Consider the following 21,309-nt stretch of genomic DNA (forward strand, 5'->3'; position numbering starts at 1 on the left):
TCCGAGGATTTCGTTATGGTAGTGCCGGAGACTATCAGTCTACCTTGCGTATCCACCGCCGTTAGCGCGAACGCTTGTTTCTGGGGATATTCTGCGGCATCTACATATACTGCATGTTCATCTTGGTTGTATATGTTGTGTAGAGCTTTTGCCCTAGCCTTTCTTCTCCCCTCGTGGTGAGCAGGATGCATATTCTTAGCTAGTGGCTTAACTCTTATTACCTTAGCGATGCGTTTAGGTATGTGTGTTTTGGTATCTTGTGGTGGCAACTGTATGTCTAGTCCTAAACGATCAAGTATGGTTCTTCCTGCTTTGGTGCGGAAAAGCCGGCCTCTCTGCATTGTTAAGTGTGCCTATGTAAGCTCGTCTAAGGTGTTGTGTACTCCCAAGCCCAGAAACCTTTCGGTGGAGGTACAGTTCGGTAGCCCTAATGCTACCTTGTATGCTGCTCTAATCATAGACTCTACTTTGGCTTTTTCACTACTGTCTAATTTTAAGTATGGGAGTGCGTAGACAATCCTGCTTATTACAAATGCTTGTACTATTTTGCAAAGTTCTGTCTCCTTCACTCCCTTCCTTTTGCTTGCAATTCGTCTAATTATTCTTGCCGTCATATTGACGGTGGTCTGGAGTTTTTCTAGTGTTTCCTTGTTCTTCCGGTTTGACTGAAGGAAGAGTCCTAGAATTCTTATAGTTTCAACTTCTTTTACAGGGAGCCCTTCCACCCATATTTTCAGTGGAGGCGAAGGTTTGTAATTTTTGCTCGAGGGCCCCTTGGTGTGTACCTGATTAGAAATAATTCGGCCACACTAACATTTACGTCAGATCGCTTTCTTTCATGCACTTTCGAACGAAATACTAACGCAGATTCCGCAGATTGTTTCTTTTCTTCCGAAAAAAATGCTACGAATATAATTCTCTAGGCTGCGTCTGGCACGCTTTATGCTGAGCTATACTTGTTTCTAGATACTACAAAAGCACCTTCAGTCATGTTTCCAGTAGTTTTCAATGACGGCAGCAATACTAACGACGGTGTGTTGACATTTTTCTCTAAAACCAATAAGAAGTGCTATAATGTTGTTGCTTGCTTACAAGCTGTAGACTAAGCTCGATTTTGCGGCGTTCGCATGACTGACGTCAGTGGCGGCTTGTTATTCGAACGTACGGAAACGGAAACAGTGAGACCGAGCACGAAGATGCCGACTAAGAGCGAACGGTACGCGAAAAATCCTGTGTATTCGCAGGCGTTTCCGCATTTCAGTCGTTAAGAAATGTACTGCTTACATTCTTTGAGCACGAGTGAACGCGCTTATCGTGTCTTGCGTCAGCGTCTTTTTTTCTAATACAGAAACAGAGCACAAAATGCCCCTCAATGCCCCTTTAAAAAAGACATGACCTTATTTCCTAAAGATTTTCGAATGTCAGAAGGAAAAAAGAAGTTAAAAAGTCGATACGCTGACAAAAGGAGGTACGAGCGGAAGACCGGAACAGAAAGCATCAGAAGAAAAAGAAGTCACTTAGAAATCCGCTCTGCTGTTCGACCCAAGTACAAAATGCGATCATATCCCCCCGGCTGAAATGTAAGGCTTTGCCAAGGCGATGGATCAAAAGGCTTCCTAATATATCCGCGCAGAGTGCATTTCACGGTGCACTGGAAAGTACCAGCACGAGTTACAATTCCTCGTGACCTCCATCAAGCTTATGGCTTAATGCAGCATGGAGGAAAAGGGTCGCTGGCAGTGCCACAGCGCGATACACGAATAGGTCGAACGGGACAAAAGCCCGTGTTCGGCGTCGCATTCTCCGCTCGAAGAAAGCCGTCCAAAGACGAGCGCCTTTGATTCAATTTTCCTTTCAAGCCATTCGCACTCATCCGCAATTTGTTTTCTGTACTTTCTGCGCTTTCGAACACCAAGCGGGAAGAAAAGGTCAGCTCTAGCATTATATATATAGCGGAACTAGAATGTACAAAACCTATTACACGAGAAGTCGGATAGAGAAGACGTTTGCCTGGTAACGAAAATAACCTATCTTTCAAAAGAAAAGAGATACCGGGTGGTCCTTGTATTACTCTTTGCCGCGATATTAAAAGAAGCAGGATAGAACCGAAATTTATTTGCTTCTCTTCACTTCTAGTAGCTTCCAGTAGTAGCAGAGAGCAGACTGCTGTGAGTTGCTCACACGGATGAATTTATAATAAAACATTGTGCCTTTGCGAAATGCCCACTTTTTTCAGTAAGCTAGGGTTTAAACAGCATTCACAGTAATGCAAGAACATTGCCGATGGGCCTTTTTTTCCTCAGGTGGATCGGTAGTTCTAGGGCCGATTACACTTTAAAAAAGGTCACTAAAGAAAGCGATAATAGAGAAGGGTGAAGTATACTTGATTTTGATGTCAAAATTTAACGCCAAGCGCTGACCTGTTTGGTTAAATGGAAACGCTGCTAATAGGCACCGAGCCTACAACATCTGCACGATCCGCGTGCACCCCTCGCGTTAAACAGCACACGGAAGGAATTCGAGAGAAGAAAACGTAAATTTTTGGTGTTCCTTGTTCGAAATGAAAATTTTTACGCAAGCAGCCAATGCACAGTGTTAGGACAACAACTGCGATGCGCGAGCTCAAACCTACGCGCAGATCCTACGCAGAACCGCTTTTAAGTTCCGTCTCACGTGCGCCGTTGACAACCCATCAGCATTGCAGACGAAAGCATCAGCAGTGCACTCAAAATGTATATTGATAGGCGAGACTATTTAATTATAACTCATGATCAGTAAAAAAGAAGCAGATAGAAACTTTGTAAGGAATAATATAACGCGAAAACACTCAAGGATTTTATTTCTCAATAATATTACCAACTGATGCCGCTGTACCTGCCATGTTGCACGCGTTATTGGAAGTACGTTTGGCTATCAGTTGCCCATGCAGGGTCTGGAAGCAAAGAAAACCCTACGAGCACGAAATCAGTGTTGTGCGACGAGAAAACTACCAGTCTGAAACAAGGAACTGCTTGCCGATCGAACAATATTCGAGTACATTCGGTGTTCGATGAGAAGAAGCTGAATATACACGAAAGAGTGAAGGAAGACTGATTAAAATTCTTCTGCAGCTGCAGCGCAATTACTAGCTTTTGAAAAGAGCCCGCTCCATCTTTTACTTGCACTCTCACTTGCAGAGCACAGCTTATGGAGCCTTGCCGTGTGGCAAAGAATCAGTGATGCTGGTCGCAAAATTTCCTTGGCACTACATTCGTGCTACAGTTCTATTGGTTTGTGCCCCTTTTCAATTTTAGTATGAAAACGAACGGCGATCATTGGACAACTCGGTTGCCTCACATCTACAGCATGCACCTGAAAATTCACTTGTGATGACAAATGAAAAGAAAAACAATTTAATTCGTTTCTTTCAGTTCGCGAATGAAAGCAGTAATGTACGCAAGTGGTACAATAAATTCTTCAAATCTTATGGTCTCAAGTGAAGCAGGAACACTGTAATACGGGAAAAAAACATTAGTACGCAAAGAGGGTGCTGCCGTTTGGAATATATTGGGGTAGTGTGCACGAGAAAAATCAAGCACAGCGTCTCTAACGTCACGGCTCACGCTCGCATGTGTTCAGACTAGCTTGCTGCCGCGGATAAAATTGGAGCAATAGGAAAAAACCGCATTTTATTATTATGCCGTTTTAGTTTCTAACGCCTTACGAGTAAATAACCGGTGGTTATATCGGGTCGTATTACATACCCATTTATACAGTGAGGGTCCAAAAATGTGCTGTCATCAGTGTTGTTATTCAGTCGCGTTTCTTGTTATGAGACCTAGATCAGAGATCTCAGAAGTGGTCCTTCGCTACAGCTCGTTCTAGCATGCAAGCACAGCTCTCACGATAGGCTGTTCCTGTTGCTGACAGGAAGAAAGAAAGGAAAGTGCTGGGGCCTGCTTACTGGCTCCATGTTCACTGCTTTGCGCATTTTACGCACAGTGATCAACTATCTAACTGCCGAAGAATTTTAGAGCTAAAATATTATCTCGGAATCTTCAGAACATTCATTCGCGGGTTGCCAAAACGATTTCCATAATAAAGAGGAAGTTTCATCTCCTGACCAAACTACGTATTTCAACGTTTTCAGGCGTATCCTCCGAGGTGCTGTCGATTTGTTTAAAGAAAACGTTAAATGATTGATCTCTATTTTTATTTATTGTTTGTTCCCTAAAGCATCATGATATTTAAAAGGATTGTGAAGAAAAAAAAGTTGTTGAAATGAAAAACGAATTGCACATTTGGCACCTTTGCTAATAGCATTGTTGGCAGGGCTATACACACATACTGAAGCTTTGAACACGGACTTCAGTGATTTCTAGCGGAGACAGCTCGCCCAAAAAGAGAGCATATGAAATCATTTCCAGAACTCAGCAGTACTGCAATGAAGAAGACGATAACGCGCCAACACCAAGGACGATGAAGAGGGCGCTTGAGGTGATGGTCACCAAAATGCTGTCTGTTGTTTAACTGTCAATATTGTTCTGTTGTTTTTATTCATTGATTTTTCAAAACTCACGATTGGTGCTACAATTTTGTCGTCATCTTCCATGGGAACTTCTTTGTTTATTCAACTATACCTTGGCCAATCCCCCCGCGTGGGTATGTGCCATATACCTTGGGTGAAGAAGAAGAAGGTGATGGTCCTAAAGGCGGACGAAATGTGCGGTACGACTAGTAGTAGTCCGGCAGAGGTGGCACAGGTGCAGGCAGAGTACGGCGACCAAGGCGCGCGACGTGGCGCGGCAGACCGCAAGCGTAGCAAATTGGCCGGTTATCAGCTGTGCGCCAAGTGTTGTGGGAAGACGGCGCTGGGCGGAATCGGGGATCAACTGGCGGAGTCACTGGTGCGGGAACGTATGCCAAGGCCTGCGGCCGCGATGGGCGTTCGACGATTTCGGCATATTTGAGAGGCCCAGCCATAAGGGCAGGTGGCATAGCGACGGTTGCACCGTATAGCCCAAAGGTGCAGCAACGGTAGCCTGCTGCATACCGAGAAGGTTGACTTGAGGAGCTACGGGAACCGGCTGCTGACGAGCTGGAAGTGCATCGGCTACCTCCTGGGCAATGGTGTGCCGTATCTCAAGAGTCAGGACCTAGGGCGAATAGTGTGTGCCCGAGAGGAGCGAAAGCTGCCGGGCCACCTCATCACGTACAAAGTCTTCAATGGGACCCAACAGGTCACTCTTGACGACCAGGCCGTAGCAGAACTCGCCAGGCGCGGCAGAGCGACGAGCCCGAAGGGGTTGCTTGCGCAACTGGTCATAGCCCTGGCAGAGGTCGTACACGGAGGCGACGGTTGTCGGACTTTTCGCCACCACATGTGGGAAGCGTCGTCATCAATTCCCTTCATAATATGCTTCAACTTGTATGCCTCAAGCATAGACGCGTCGACACGTTTGCAGAGATCGACCATATCTCCGATGTAGGCGATGAAACTTTAACCCGCATGCTGAGCCCTAACGCGGAAACATTGCTAAGCGCGAAGTTTCTGTACTGCGGGACGGCCAAAAACTTCTACAAACGTCTTGAAATTAGCCCAGGTTGCAATATCAGCCTCGCGGTTTTGGAACCAGAGGTTTGCGACGTCGCTCAGATGAAAGATGACGTTGTTGAACTTCATGCGGTCGTCCCAGTTGTTATGGGGGCTCACCCTCTCGTACGGGACTAGCCAGTCTTCAACATCCTAGTCGCAGTGCCCGTTGAAAACGACGGGGTCTCGCTGCTGGACGGCACCGGAGCAGGTGACTGGGGAGCCCACCTGCACGGCTTGGTGGTTGGCTTCGGACTGAGCAGGAATAGCGGGGGTCGGTAACGTGCGGTTGCGGAGGTCCAGGGCGGTACGGGGATGGGGAATCGAACTTCCACCAAGTGAAGAGCGGTTTACTGCAACGCTAAAAGGTCTGGCGGCGTAACCGTGGCACAAACTGATCCAGTAGCGGCGGCACCAGTCCGAACCTCAAGAGCAAGCTCGAGCTCCAAACGCGCGCGGCAGCCGGTCGCTGAGGCCGCCCAAACCTCTTCATCGTCTTTAGTCTTTAGTGTTGTCGCACTGTCGTCTTCTTCATTGCAGTACGTTTAGTTACGTCTTACGGATAAGACTCATCGCCATTTAAGCGATATAACATTCCTTTATTATGCTGCAGCATATAGTAGTGATTGTGTTGTACTTTTTAGAATCAATATTTGAAATCTTTATATTTTTTATTTGTGCAGAATGCCGATTTAAAGTTGGAAGGTACCACTGTTGTTAAGCGCCTCCAATCAAAACAGTTCGTAAGAAATGGTACGTTCGAATTTTTTCAACTCTATATATAGCTCTTACCCCCCCCCCCCATAACTCAATTTTTTACATTTTACCCATCTACGGGTGGTAAAATTACATTATTGCCTTGGGACCTTTTCATTTTTTTTTCAGATTGGATTAAGCCTTTATACGTCATTGTGCAGGGAGGCGCTTATTATTTTCCAATTTTTTTTTTAGGTTGCCCCAACATACCAATTGTATTCTTAGAGGCACGGGCAGGGACACTTTATTTTTCGTTCTTTTTATGGTCACACAGTAATTTTTGTAATTGTACCAGTAGCATTATTTGAATGCAGCTCATTATTTGTTATGTTGATAATAATTGTGAAATGCTGTCCTAGCTCTTCTTACCAAGTTCATTATTACAAGAAGGTGAAACGCCATTTTTGCTTTAAGTATTTCGTATCGCGTGTCCCATACAAAAAATTGAACGGGACCATATCTAAAAAAAAAACGAGAATTTAAATATTTTCGTCCTCCTACGTCGAAAGTGGCATTGCGTCCCGCCCTACATCATATTAAAGTCCGAAAACGAACTATTTCTGTTAGTGATTGGACGGCACCTTGCATATTATGCGTGCTAGTTTTCCACTTGTAATAGTACGTACTACTTCCATATGATATAGTTTATAGTTTATTTTGCACACCTCCATGTGTTTATTTTTTTTTCAATTAAAGCTAGTGTTCTGCTGTGAAGTTCGAGCTGATCGGAGACAGCTTCTTTTTCTCACGTATTCTGTTCAAATTGATTGGTTTTCTAATGTTCTTGCACAATTGTTTCCCTCTTCTATTGCCACTCTTATTTGCGTTTCATTTTCTCTTAAAGTTGCAATTCTCGTTTCTTTTTATACAATTTTTCGCAGAACACCCCGCTCTAACTCATTGTATCAAGAAACTTATAAAATCGCTAAAAAATAAAAATAAAATTTTCATAAAAAGTGGTGCATAATCCAAAAAAAGGAAGATACGCCCTGCATATTTGAGCTCCACCTCGCTGGAGCACCAGCAGGAAAAGACAGTCGTGGAAACGTATTATCCTATATAATGGCGCAGATAACGAACGCAGCAAATTCAGATGAAAGTAACCGCCGACCGATAATTCGGGCGAGATACCGAAGCCCACCTTTGGTGCATCCTGCGCGTCGTGATTCTAACACAATGAAACGCAGCGGCCATTTCGAGCCAGCTACGCTAATTCGATTACGGCAGCAGCTTCTCGAGATACGGTTCGCCGGCTCTTGCTCGCTGGTCAGTGCTTTTGCGCGCAACTGCCACGGCACATGCGCCAAAGTAACGGCTATCTACAGGTTTCATCTATTCCACTCTCCGAAAAGGTTCAGCTGTTTTAATGCAGCCATTACAGCGAAAGGAAGCGAGAGAAAGTGAGCCTCGCGGCGTCTTGTTCATCGCTTGGAAAAGCGCCTGCCCAGGGCGAACGCATCGGCAGGCAGCGCAAAACGAGAACACGGTACATTGAAAAGGTTTGCTGCATTGAGCACGTTCGCTTCTATAAATTTCACTTCCTCGGCCGTTACCTCGAAACTCCATCACTTTTTACTATTCAAGTCCAAAAATGAGTTAATAATGATCATGGATGGTTAATGATGTCTTTCCGGCGAAATATGGAAAGTTATGTTTTTATGCGAAACTCGCCCAAAGCACACAAAATATTACGAATGACACTGACAAATGAAATAGCACCTTATCTGCCCCTTTTTCTTGTTTACTTCCTTCGCATCGCACTGCACTCTGATACAAATCACGAACTTGCTCGCCTTCCTTTCTAATGCTTACCAAAAGCTGCTGCGACGTATGTACTTCGCATGCGTGGTTCGGCCGCTTTGGAGAACGCACGTGAAAAGAGGAGGTAAACTTCATTTAAAATGTTCCTTGGCACTCTCCTCCTTCAAGACTACGCTTGAGCTCCGACCAAACACCTTGCCCTCAATTTTGGAAAAGGTATGCCATTAATGAAGTCTCTCATACCCGCGTCTTCCTCAAGCTTTTTTGCATTAACTTACACCCTCGTGCATTCGAATTGCTCCATTCTTTTGCATCCTATCAACGACGGCTTCTTTCGAAAGATAAGTCGCAAGTTGAATCTGAGACACGAATAAAGTTGAATCGGAGCCATGATGAAAGTAACTTGAAGGACCAGGACAACAGTACTATGTACGGCAACAGACGAGTGCTATTTCTAAACATATATTCAGAGTATCACTGCGGTCATTGGCTATATTTCGACTTTTCGGTTGTCCAAGTTCGTTCACAGTTGCTCTGACGGATCAGCGATAAGTTCCGCTTCAACAACCTTCAATCTGCCTCCTTCGGTAGAAGCCCATTTGTGGCCATTTTTTTGTCGAGGTGGGGTCAAAGACCCATTTCTCAAGTGTTTCACCCTAAAGAAGCCGAGCACCAAGCCAGGGAAAAGCTTGTGCCCATTGTATCACCGGTGGGTACCCGGCGGCACTGGGGATCGAACCTATATATTTAGCGGCGAAATACCACGAATGACGTTCCATACTTCTTTATGTTCTTCTGGTCTTTGACGCTACTTTCCTCGTGGCTTATTAACACTCATTCATGGCCGCCTGACCACAGTCTTCTTTGGCGTTCCTCAGGGCACCGCACTCGTACCGCTTCTTTATCCGATAGGTGTACATAACATGCCAGTGAAAGCTACTTCGAATATTTGGCTCTTTACTGAAGGCTGCGATGTCTTCAGCCAAATAATCACCTCCTCTGTTCTACGAATCGACTGTACTGCCGCGCAAACTTGGTGCGGCGAATGGCTTATGTCTCAAGGCTAGCAAAACAACAAAAATGTCCTTCCAACGTAGCCGGAGCTGCTCACGGTGCTTTTAGCATAGAGAGGCTCCCGTATGCGGCTGCCATATTTAAGAAATTGCTCAGCGCGAACGGCTGGTCAATTCGAGGTTAAAGCTGATGCACAAAGTAGGCCGTCATGATCCATGTTTTTTGTGTGTACTATAACATCGACACTTGCCAGAAGTCTCTGGAAATCAATGAAAAACCTCAATGGGCTGTGAGTACAGTTTTCACAGCGGCAAGTTGAACCGCGGAACTGAGAGTCTGCGCCACCAGCGGGGCCATTAAGCAGCCAGCGTCCTGACTCGGTGGGTGGTCGAGAAGGCTCCGATGATGCCGTTATAGTTACTAGCTGAAATTAAATTTGCTGTAAGACAAAGTCATCGCTTCTCTAACTAAAAGCCGACTCGAAAATGCTGCAGCATTACCATTACGCAAACTATTAGGCTATGAGTATTCGCTGGTATTTTTATCTTATTTCCAGCGTCGTTTTCGGTTGTCCATGTGCTCGAAAGATGAAAGTTTTTTGCTTTCGGTCTGCTACGCATCGTGTATCTGGCAGCGTGGTGATATGCCGAGGAGTTCGACCACAAATTCGCATGTGTCTCACCTGATCACAAATTTTTCATACCTTCCTGTGAACCAGTACTTCATTAAGCCAGCCAGTCGCCTTTCCGAGCACAGCCCCTTCAAAGCCGCTTTTTTCGTACGCCGCACATACTCTGGAATTTTAGCCGCCTTCTTTCCCGTACAGCCTGACTGCCACGCCCTTCAATCCCAAGACTCTTTTTTAAATGTCCACTTTCGATTCTAGGTGGTATCGAATGTGACCATGACCATTTGCATCAATGTGTTTCGTTAGCCTCGGATATTCAAAACCCCACTTTCATTGATATCCCCATGAGTTATTTTACCTTCGAAGAAAAATTAATAAATAGGGCTTACAATCAGTGCCGGGCTTCTTCTTTGGTTTGGCGGGCTCTGCATTGCGTCGCGATGATTTTTTACGCCCGTGGATATGAGAATAGTATAAGCATTGCGCCTTTGCTTCTGGCTTTTGGTGAAATCACCATCACGTTTTTCCAGGACGATACCTTTTTTTGCAAGGCGTCTAATAAGCCTTTAGTTTGTGGCTCGTGTTGTATGTATAGGCCATATTTTTCAACAGATCCACTCAGAAGTCATTTGGAAGCAGGCAAAATATTGTCTGCAGTATGCAATGTTAAAGAGTTTCGTGTCCCGCTTTCGCTCTCATCATCCTGGGTGCAGATTTTCTCCAGCTAGGAGACATTTCCCCAGGTATGCTTTCTCTCGCCTGCCTTATTCTATTCCTTACCTCTCTGCCCCCATCCTGCCCCACTTTTACTATCCGGGATACGTGTAGAGTCGTCGTAAAGCGAATTATTGCGAATACCGCTACTAGGTGGCGCAAGTCCTAAAGCGCTCAGTGCGCCCAACCTAAGCTCACAGTCGCGACGTCCGAATCGCTAGAATGGTCAGAAGATACAAGGTGCTTGTCGGTGACAGCCAGGTAAAGGCTCCTTTCTTTGACTCGTGAATTCGCCCGCATGGCCCACCTTATTCTGGCAACAGAATAGGCCAATCAATCGCGCCCGCGGTCGTAATGCAAGCTTCATTCGGCAAGGGATCTGCGAAATCACCTGCGTTTTTAAATCGCTCGGACGTTTTGTGCTCCCAAACCGATAATAAAATAATAAGAGAATACTATACGTCCTAGTGAAGTGAGGGACCGACACGTAAGCAAGAGAAAACAATGGAGTCATTTTCTGGGATCCTAATTTGCCTCTATATAAAAAGACAACGAGGTAAGATCTCGCCGTGGACGCAAGCAGTATTTGCGCCACGAATTAAGCAGATAGAACGAATGAAGAGATGTTACGTAGACATGGCATGCGCGCAAGTGCGCCCTCGAAACTATTCTGTCTGTAACGTTTCTTTCGTCTCAACAAAGTTTTGAAATTCGACGAAGAATTAATAACTCAAACCATGTTTATTGGCCCAATCTGTTGTTGTGACAGCTGCCATTCAGAATGATTTGATTGAGGAGCAGGTAACACGTAGACGGAGGCATGTAGTGTCTGCTTTTTTTTAAGGCTTGGCTTCATTTGTGGCAACGGACTACACTGTTGACTCTACCGTACTCGTGCAGAGTAATTAGTAATTCTGGTATGGTTAATACTACCTGCATTTTTGGCATAAAAAGAAAATTTTGAGTGCCAAATCGCACAACTTTCTGCTGAAGTCATTTGACATTTCCGAACCTACACTACAACATTAGCAGATGTAAGTGCATTATCCACATGAACAGTCATGTCTAACATTTTTGGACAAAAATAATGAGTACTCAAAAATTCTACGATGTTATTACAGAAATATTGCAGCGGGTAGACGACGACGACGACATTGAGCGAGTGAACGAGTGGACGAGGAAGAAGACGAGAACTCATCTCTGACTGTTCTGAGTGCCGCCCGTAGCTGTTCGTTCGTTTTTGTAAATAACTCTAAATATATTCTTTCCCGCAACATATTTGGTGGAGGTGCGGCTTTCCTCTACACCTACCGAAGACGGAGCTCCGCAGCGGCCGCCAGCTGACTTCGCTCACCATGACCCAAGACGCCTCCCAGCAAACATCACAATCGGCAATGCCATCGCTCGTTCTTTCTTCCCCTCGTGACCCTGGGACATTTTCTGGCACCGACAACGTTGACGGGGACGACTGGATCAACATGTATGAACGCGTGAGTACGTACAACCGCTGGGATCCGACTCTTATGCTCGCGAATGTCATCTTCTATCTAAAAAACACCGCCCGCGTCTGGTACGAGACTCACGAAGATGATTTGACCAGCTGGGACGTCTGCAAGCAGAAACTGCGCGAGCTGTTTGGACGGCCGCTCTGCCGACCACTCGCCGCTACGAGGGAGCTTGCGTCCAGAGCTCAAACGTCTACGGAATCCTATGTTTCCTACATTCAGGACGTGTTGGCCCTCTGCCACAAAGTTTACAATAACATGCCCGAATCTGACAAAGTGGGTCACGTGCTGAAGGGGATCGCCGACGACGCCTTCAACCTGCTCATCTGCAAGAACTGCACTACAGTCGACGGCATTATTAAGGAATGTCGCCGCTTCGAGGAAGCTAAAAGCAGACGTATTAGTCAGCCGTACACATGCCTCCCCAACACGGCTGCGACTTCCTCATGTGAAGACCTGCTGCACCGGTAAACTCCTGCGCCTCCAGAAAAAGTGACCCGCATCATTCGACGCGAACTCGAAGCTATGTCCCCTGCCTCCCTGCTTCTACGTGATGGCGACAACCACTTGCGCACCATCTCGATGGTACAAGCCGTCGTCCGTCAAGAGCTTGCAAACCTTGGTCTCCAGCCCGTCAGCCCTGTGCGTCCTTCATCAGCACCCGACATCACTGCGATTGCTCCTGAACGACCTTCCTACTTCGCTCCACGTCGCCGTAACCCTAACGACTGGCGGACACCCGACGACACACCCATTTGTTTCATCTGCCACCGCAATGGCCACATCTCCCGTCACTGTCGCAATTATTGGTCTCGTCGTAGCACATACAGTCATTTAAGCTCTCACCGCAACGATGACCAGCCCCGCCACTTCACGCCCCCGCCAGCCCAGCAGAGTGCTACCGTTGACGGCCAGATTTCCCGCTCCAGCCGCTCCCCGTCCCCCTTGCGTCGGCAGTCTCGTTCGCCCCTACGCCGTCGCTCCTCTCCTGGCCCCTACGGACGCTCGCAAGCGGAAAACTAGACGCTGCAGTGTCTGGAGGTGATGCTGCAGTACAGCCCCAGTCCCAAAATCCTCGCTTAGCCCTTCGCGCACACCAAAATTTGCTCCCTATTCATGTCGATGGAGTCCCTGTTAGAGCCCTGATCGACACGGGCGCGCACGTGTCCGTCATGAGTTCCACCCTACGACGCCGCCTCAGAAAACTACTGACCCCTGCACCCACAGCCGTTCTCCATGTTGCCGACGGCGGAACGCCTCCTGTGGTTGGACTATGCACCGCCCGTGTGACCATATCCGGCCGCCATACATCCGTTCTATTCTCTGATCTGGACCAGTGCCCTCATGACGTCATTCTTGGCCTCTACTTCCTGTCTGAGCATTCAGACCTCATCAACTGCGCCACCAGTGTTGTCCAGCTTGACCTTCCTCTTTCTGCTGAGTCGCCGTCCCCAGTTGTACCTCGTCTTTGTGCTGTAGACTTTGTCCGTCTACCGCCTCAAGCCGCAACTTACATTTCTTTCTCATCTCTTCCCCCTGTCCCTGATGGCCCCTACGTAGTCACTCCGGACCTTGACGTTGCCCTCACGCGAAGTATTGTGCTTGCGCACACTGTCTTTACAATGTCGGCAAACCGTGCGTACCTTCCGGTCCTGAACTTTGGCTCGTCTATCCAACCGCTCCCGCAAGGCATCTCACTCGCCACGCTGTGCCCTGCTGCCGAATGTGTCATATCAGTTGTGGACAGCTGCTTACCTTCCACTCATCAATGCTTGTTGCCTGCGGCAACATCACCAGAGAAACCAACGGATGACTACGCCGACATGATCTGTTCTGACCTACCAGCGATGCAAGCTCATGATCTTAGGTGCCTCTTATCATCTTTTCGCGACATCTTCGACTTTGATGCCCGTGTTTTGACTCGTACCTCTGTGGTGACGCATCGGATAAACACCGGTGATGCCGCTCCTCTCCACAGACGTCCGTACCGCGTGTCTAGCGCTGAACGCACCGTCATCAATCAAGAGGTTGATAAGATGCTCGCAAAAGACATCATCGAGCCCTCGTCAAGCCCTTGGGCTTCTCCAGTTGTCCTGGTAAAAAAGAAGGACGGCAGCTGGCGCTTCTGCGTTGATTACCGGCATCTAAACAGCATCCCAAAAAAGGACGTATATTCTCTCCCGAGGATCGATGATGCATTAGATTGCCTCCACGGCGCCAAATATTTCTCTTCAATTGATCTTCGATCGGGGTACTGGAAAATTGCCGTAGATTAAAAGGACCGTGAAAAGACCGCCTTCGTGACGCCTGATGGCTTATACCAATTTAAAGTCATGCCATTCGGACACTGTAACGCGCTAGCTACCTTTGAACGAATGATGGACTCCCTTCTTCGCGGCTTTAAGTGGTCTACCTTCCTCTGCTACCTAGACGATTATGTGGTTTTCTCGCCTACTTTTGCCACGCACCTCGAACGCCTCTCCAGTATTTTGACAGTGTTTCGTAACGCCGGACTCCAGCTGAACTCATCGAAATGCAAATTCGGTCGCCGCCAACTCACTATTCTCGGACACCTGGTTGATGCTTCTGGTGTACGCCCAGATCAAGTCAAAATTCAAGCCGTGAAGGAGTTTCCTATTCCTAGGTCGTCGAAAGATGTGCGCAGCTTTGTCGGCTTGTGCTCATATTTTCGACGTTTTATCAGATTTCGCCGTCATCGCTCGCCCCCTCACCGACCTTCTTAAGAACGACACCCCCTTTATCTGGTGCCCTGCTCAAGAAAACTCATTTTCCTCCCTTGTTCATTTGCTAACCTCTCCGCCCATCTTAGCCCATTTTGACCCGTCTTCTCCCACAGAGATTCGCACCGACATCTCCGGATATGGGATCGGTGCCGTGCTAGCCCAACGTCAACAGGGCCAAGATCGCGTCATCGCTTATGCCAGCCGCCTACTTCCCGCCGCAGAGCAAAATTACTCGATTACTGAGCGCGAGTGTCTCGCCCTTGTCTGGGCTGTCGCTAAATTCCGCCCGTACCTGTTCGGCCGCTCATTCACTGTCGTCACTGATCACCACGCTCTCTGTTGGCGGTCATCACTAAAAGATCCCACCGGTCGCCTTGGTCGCTGGGCTTTGCGCCTTCAAGAATATTCATACTCTGTCGTGTACAAGTCCGGTCGTCACCACCAGGATGCTGACTGTTTATCCCGATACCCTGTGGAGCCACCTGACCTCGAAGAAGCTGAGACCCTACCCTGCCTCTTAGCTATCACTGCTCTCACCGATATCGCCAACGAACAGCGCAACGACTCATCTTTACAACCTATCTTTGATGGCCTCCGCTCTGCAAACCGATCTCCGTCTCTGCCCCTTTATGTGCTCCAGAATGGCATTTTGTATCGCCGCAACCTACGCTCCGACGGTCCTCCGCTGCTCCTCGTCATACCCCAACATCTACGTTCTTCTGTCCTTGAGGAATTGCACGATCTGCCGACAGCCGGCCACCTTGGCGTGTCCCGCACGTACGCTCGAGTGCGGCACCGCTTCTCTTGGCCTGGTCTGTGTCGTTCCGTCAAGCGTTACGTTGCCGCTTGCGACCTGTGTCAACGCCGGAAAAGGCCCTCCACTTTGCCTGCCGGTCTTCTACAACCCATCGACGTACCTCCGGAACCTTTTCACCGTGTTGGCCTCGACCTTCTTGGCCCTTTTCCCACGTCCCTCTCCGGTAACAAGTGGATCGCTGTCGCAACTGATTATACGACTCGGTACGCCATCACGCGTGCTTTGGCCACCAACTGCGCTACCGATGTTGCCGATTTCCTTCTCCAAGACGTCATTCGTCACCATGGCGCCCCTCGTCAACTGCTCACCTACCGCGGTCGTTATTTTTTGTCCAGAGTGATTGATGACATTCTTCGTTCGTGTGCCACGCAGCACCAGCTCGCGACAGCTTACCATCCACAAACCAACGGGCTTACAGAACGGTTCAACCGCACGCTCACCGATATGTTAGCAATGTACGTCTCACCGGACCACCGCGATTGGGACGCAGCCTTGCCTTATGTGACATTTGCACATAACTCTTCACGGCTTGACAAAACAGGCTATTCCCCTTTCTACCTTTTGTTTGGTAGGCTCCCCCTATTGCCTTTGGACACACTCATGCCGCCTTCTTCAGTCCCCACCACTGCTTACGCTCAGGACGCCATCGCCCAGGCCACGCTGGCTCGCCAAATAGCCCGTAGTCGGCTCCGTGCCTCTCAAACTTCCCAGAAGTCCGCCTACGACCGCCGGCACCGGGCCGTCGAATATCACCCCGGATCACTCGTCCTTCTCTGGACGCCGTCGCGCAGCGTCGGTCTCTCCGAGAAGCTCCTTTCTCACTACCGTGGCCCTTACCGTGCGGTGCGCCGAGTCACTGACGTGAACTATGAAATTGCTCCCCTTGCGTCCTCGCCATCGTCCTCTGGCCCCTCTACCGACGTCGTCCATGTATGCCGCCTCAAACCTTATCACGACGCTCCTACGCCACCACTCTAACGCCGAGACGGCGTTTCATCAGCCGGGGGTCCTGCAGCGGGTAGACGACGACATTGAGCGAGTGAACGAGTGGACGAGGAAGAAGACGAGAACTCATCTCTGGCTGTGTTCTGAGTGCCGCCCGTAGCTGTTCGTTCGTTTTTGCAAAGAACTGTAAATATATTCTTTCCCGCAACAATATTGAAGGTACTAGAACATTCTTCTCATGTGTAACAAAATTTTTGTTTTAACCTGTTTCCATCGATCGCATCAAGAAGTTAGGACTGAAATACAAAACCAATGAAGGACGCTTTCAGCGATAGCAAAAACTCTAATAGTGGAAGAAAATTGAAGAATACCGGCGGACGGTGGGCAGATATCTTGATTGTTATAGGGAAATCTTTTCCTTCATCATCATCCTCACCACTAGCCTCGCTACTTACACTGCTGCAAAAAGGCCTCTCCTATGTCTCTCCAATTAACCCTCTCCTTTGCCAGCTGCGGACACCGTGTCCCCGCAAGCATCTTAATCTCATCCGCCACCTAACTTCCTGCCGCCCCCTGCTACGCTTGCTGTCTCTCGGAGTCCACTCGGTTACCATTAAGTACTAGCGATTATCTGTGTTTCAAATTACATGCCCTGCCGAAGGCCATTTCTTCATCTTGATTTTGACTAGGATGTCGTTTACCCGCATTTGTTTCTTTGCCCACTGTGCCCGCTTCCGGTCTCTTAACGTTACACCTATCATTTTTCTTTCCATACCTCGCTGCGTTGTCTTGAACTTAAGCTGAATCCTTTTCGTTAGCCTCGTCGTTTCTGCTCCATAGGTGAGTACCGGTAAGATACAGCTGCTGTATACTTTTCTCTTGAGGTATATTCGTAAACTGACATTCATGATCTGAGAGAACCTGCCATATGCGCTCCATCCCATTCTTATTCTTTTCGTTATTTCCTCTCATGACCCGGATCAGCAGCCACTGACAGCAATAATTAGACGTATTCTCTTACTGCTTCCAGCATGTTGCCACGAATTCGGAACTGCTGTTCACTTGCGAGACTGTTGAGCTTTACATTGACCATGATGATTGATTTTTATGGCGCAAGGGCATCTGTGGCCAAAGAGCGCAATGGCACAAGGTACTTTCCTGATACTGAAGGTTGAAGGTGGGGCCAAAGACCCGTTATCCAAGCATTTCACCCTCCATAAGCCGAGCACCAGACCACAGGAACGCTTGTACCCATTGTATCACCGGTGGGTACTTGGCGGCGCTGGGGATCGAACTCCGCAGCTTCCGCATGCGAAGCGGATACTCAGACCACTAGGCCACCGTTGCGGTTGGTTTTCTGCATGTTAATTTTAAGACCTACCGTTCTGCTCTGCATGTCTAACTAATTGATCATGCATTGCTGCTCATCTCATGAGTGACGTAGCAAGGCAATCTCGTCGGCGAATCACAGATTACTTAGGTATTCTCCGTTAGCTCTTATCCCCAACTGTTCCCAATCCAGTCCTCGGAACACCTCCTGTAAACAGGCGGTGAATAGCATTGGCGATTTCGTGTCTGCCTGCCTGACGCCCTTCCTTGTGGGAATTTTATTGCTGGCTTTATTAAGGACTATGGAAGCTCTGCAGTACTTCTAGATATCTTTCACGATTTTCACATAATACTCGTCTACACCCTATCTCCTTAATGCCTTCATGACAGCTCAAGTTTCCACTGAGTGAAATGCTTTCTCGTAATCTATGAAAGCGATATATAGATTATAATCTGTGCATTTATCTATCACCGCATTAATAGTGTGAATATGGCCTATTGTCGAGTATCGTTAACGAAAGCCTGCCTTATCATTAGATTGATTGAAGTCTAAGGTTGTCCTAACTATTTTTGTGATTACCGTAACAAATAAATACCTTGTAGGCAATGGAGAGTAAGCTTATCGGGGTGCAATTTTTCATGTCCTTGGCGTCTCCTTTCTTAGGAATCAAGATAAGATTACCGGTGTTCTAAGGCTCTGGTACACTCGAGGTCATAAGGTATTGCGTATGCGGTTTAGCTAGCTTTTCTAGCACAATCTCCCCTCCGTTCTTAAAGTGATCTGCTGTTACCTGATTTTCACCAGCTGGTTTCCCCTTTGCATTACACCTAAGGCTTGTTTTACTTCTTGAACCACAAGATCTCAAGAGGAAGTAAAGAAAACCTGAAGAGGAAGGAGGGTATAGCGAGAGCTTAATAATGGGGAACCCGAGAGGTGGTTCCCACGGGAGGAGGAGGAGGAGATGCGTGTCTAATAATCGGATTCAGTAACTGCAGTCGGCATCGGTTCCTGATGCAATGACATCAATGAAAATACATGCCCTATCTTTTATTCAGAATGTCCTGAGCCACGCATGCTGCTAACATAGAAGGCCTTGATTATTTTAAAATGCGTCTATATCGGCTAAACCAAACTACAAACACATATCTGAGAATGGAAAACGTTTATTTTTATATAGCCGATGAGGCGAACCGGCTATGAGGCATGCTCTAGTTGAGGACTCCGTTTTCATTCGGACCACGTGGGGTTCATAATGGTACGCTGACGTCAGAGAGCAGACGGGCTTTTTTGTGTTTTGCCTCCACTGCAATACAGCCGCCGCGGCCACGATCTGCGCACCGATGCAAGTGCCACTGCTCCAACGGTTTCTTTGGTGCTTTGAATGGAGGTTTTTTGCGGTGGGAATATCTGTAAACGTTGCTATTTAGTATATGTGGCAGAGAGCAAAAAAAAAAATTCTACAATGGTCTATACCAGCCGAAGCGAGCACCACGTAAGGAAGCATGAAAGAAAAATCAGCAATTCATCTCTACCGGATCTCATGCGAAAATGAACACAGCTAGGGTTTCAGCTCGAGGGCTGATAGCAAAAAAAAAGGGGCAATGGTAGAGGCGGTTTAGTTGGGGCACTTTGGATAACATCATTGGCAGTGCGAGTTTTGTGCGAACGCACAGGTGGTCGTTATTTCTCATTAAGAAAGCATGAAGTGTAACGAGATCTCGAAGGCGTTGCATCCATCAGCAGTTATCTTGGTTCACTTTGGTTTGAAAGCAAAACGCACAAAAACCTTCCGAAATGAACCCTCTGCTCGGGCAGATAAGGAAGACATGTGTTTAAATCGTAAAATTAAGAAGTAGAGAGCACGTTAAAAAAGGTAAAACTCGGGAGGCCGGAGAGCAGCATGAAGCCTGTATAAAGTTCCTGCTTTCATTAAGCGAAAAGTGTGCTGCAAAAAGGATCTGCGAAGCGATGTCGATATTGTAGACGCTGTGACAGTCGTTTCCATGTGGCACAATGTGTAAGCAGTCATTTGAATGTGGAACACACGCACACAAAAAAAACGAGAAGCCTTTGGTCTCGGTACAGAGCCACCACTGCAACTTCCAGCGCAGCTTGTACATAGCTCCGCCGTTCAATTTTTAGGGCGCGAAGAAAGTACATTACACCAAAAATAGGGGTTAAAGGTGTAAGCGGCTCAGTGAGAAGAATATAGGATACCAGCTGCTTTTTGTCGCTGTGGTTTAGAACATGACAATTGATAGATATCTTTCGCATGGCAACGCGTGAAACAGTGGCGCCCCACGTGCTAGGGCTCCTGGACGTATTACAGCGTTTCTTCGCGTGCCTTCGGGGTTTTCCCGGCTGCTACGATCTATTCGCGCATCAACATCAGCGACCACCACATGTCAACCAACCCATGCCAGTTTTATTCGTACATTGAGGGGGCTGTATCAAATCTTTACTATCTCCATGCCTAAGCAGATTAACACATTTTGATGCAGTTGAGCTTTTGAGTGATGCAAAATGCCTCTTTTTTTTTTGTCGGAAGAGTCGAAGTTTCATTCGTATTGCCAACAACAGCTTCTCTTGCCATTGTGGCAGAGGAGGGGAAAGTTCTATTTTTTTGCCCCGTGTTCTCTCTTTGTATGCTTAGCAATCTTGTGTTGTAGAGGATAAGAAGAACCCTCTTCAGAGCAGAGTAATTTTTCTATTATTTCAGGTGTGAGTCACTAGGTGTACACGTAATAAGGGGGATAGCATGTAGGAGGAAACAAGGCATGGAATTGAGTTTTGCTTCGAGCGGCATAGTTTGTTCATTGTCTGCATCTCGTGGCCACTTTCACGGTTCCATCGCACTAGGAAGCTCCTATTTCCACTTCTCTTAAGCTGGAGCAACTGGACACGGCGGCCATGACTCCGCAGCTAAAGAACGCTATTCGGTTTGCGCGTCAATAGCTGCGCTAAATCTGCAGGCGTAAGTATAGCCAGCACTTGTGTTGGCGCTTCTGTGTGTTTGTGCTGTCCTGCTGTCCTGTCACTTGATCTACGCCATTATTCCGTTAAGCATATAGTCAGCAGTCTCTGTGCGGCTTAAGATGCCCGCATTTTGAACTGAAAGCACCTCTCTCATGACGCCCCTGCGTTACACGAATCGAAGAAAGCGTAAACATTTCCGCAACATGCATACTTATGAGTCGGCGCCGCCCGGTGAATCTCCCCCCCCCCCCCCCCCCAAAATACGATGCGCTTCGCGTGGCAGCTGTGGCGACAGGATAGGGGCGGCATATTCTGCTCAGGCGTGTATACACGCGAAAGGCGTATATGTGACGCGAAATCTGGTGTTGTGCTGCAGCTCTACGAGGGTGGCTAAATCCCAAAAATAAAATGTATATAAAATTGGCTGCTAATATATTCCTTTTTGACGATTATTTGCAACTGGACCTTCAACGGGCGCTTCCTGAATATGCCCGCCATTTCAGAGCCGTAACTTATCAGTAATTTATTGCTAATAATATTTTTGAGC

The 21,309-nt window shown here is 47.5% G+C and overlaps 1 protein-coding gene across 1 annotated transcript in view; it reads right to left on the reverse strand.

Moving 5' to 3' along the window:
* LOC144095427 (uncharacterized) overlaps window positions 1–10,525 on the reverse strand; it is a 43,454-nt gene extending 32,929 nt beyond the window's left edge. The window contains exons 1-2 of the mRNA XM_077629170.1: window positions 10,512–10,525; window positions 5,196–5,346 (exon numbers count right to left, since the gene is read on the reverse strand). Of these exons, the coding sequence (XP_077485296.1) occupies window positions 5,196–5,346; window positions 10,512–10,525 (165 nt within the window). The remainder of the gene's footprint in view (window positions 1–5,195; window positions 5,347–10,511) is intronic.
* Between the last annotated feature and the right edge of the window lie 10,784 nt (window positions 10,526–21,309).

The sequence above is a fragment of the Amblyomma americanum genome, chromosome 6 (assembly GCF_052857255.1).
Source record: "Amblyomma americanum isolate KBUSLIRL-KWMA chromosome 6, ASM5285725v1, whole genome shotgun sequence".
Taxonomy (NCBI): domain Eukaryota; kingdom Metazoa; phylum Arthropoda; class Arachnida; order Ixodida; family Ixodidae; genus Amblyomma; species Amblyomma americanum.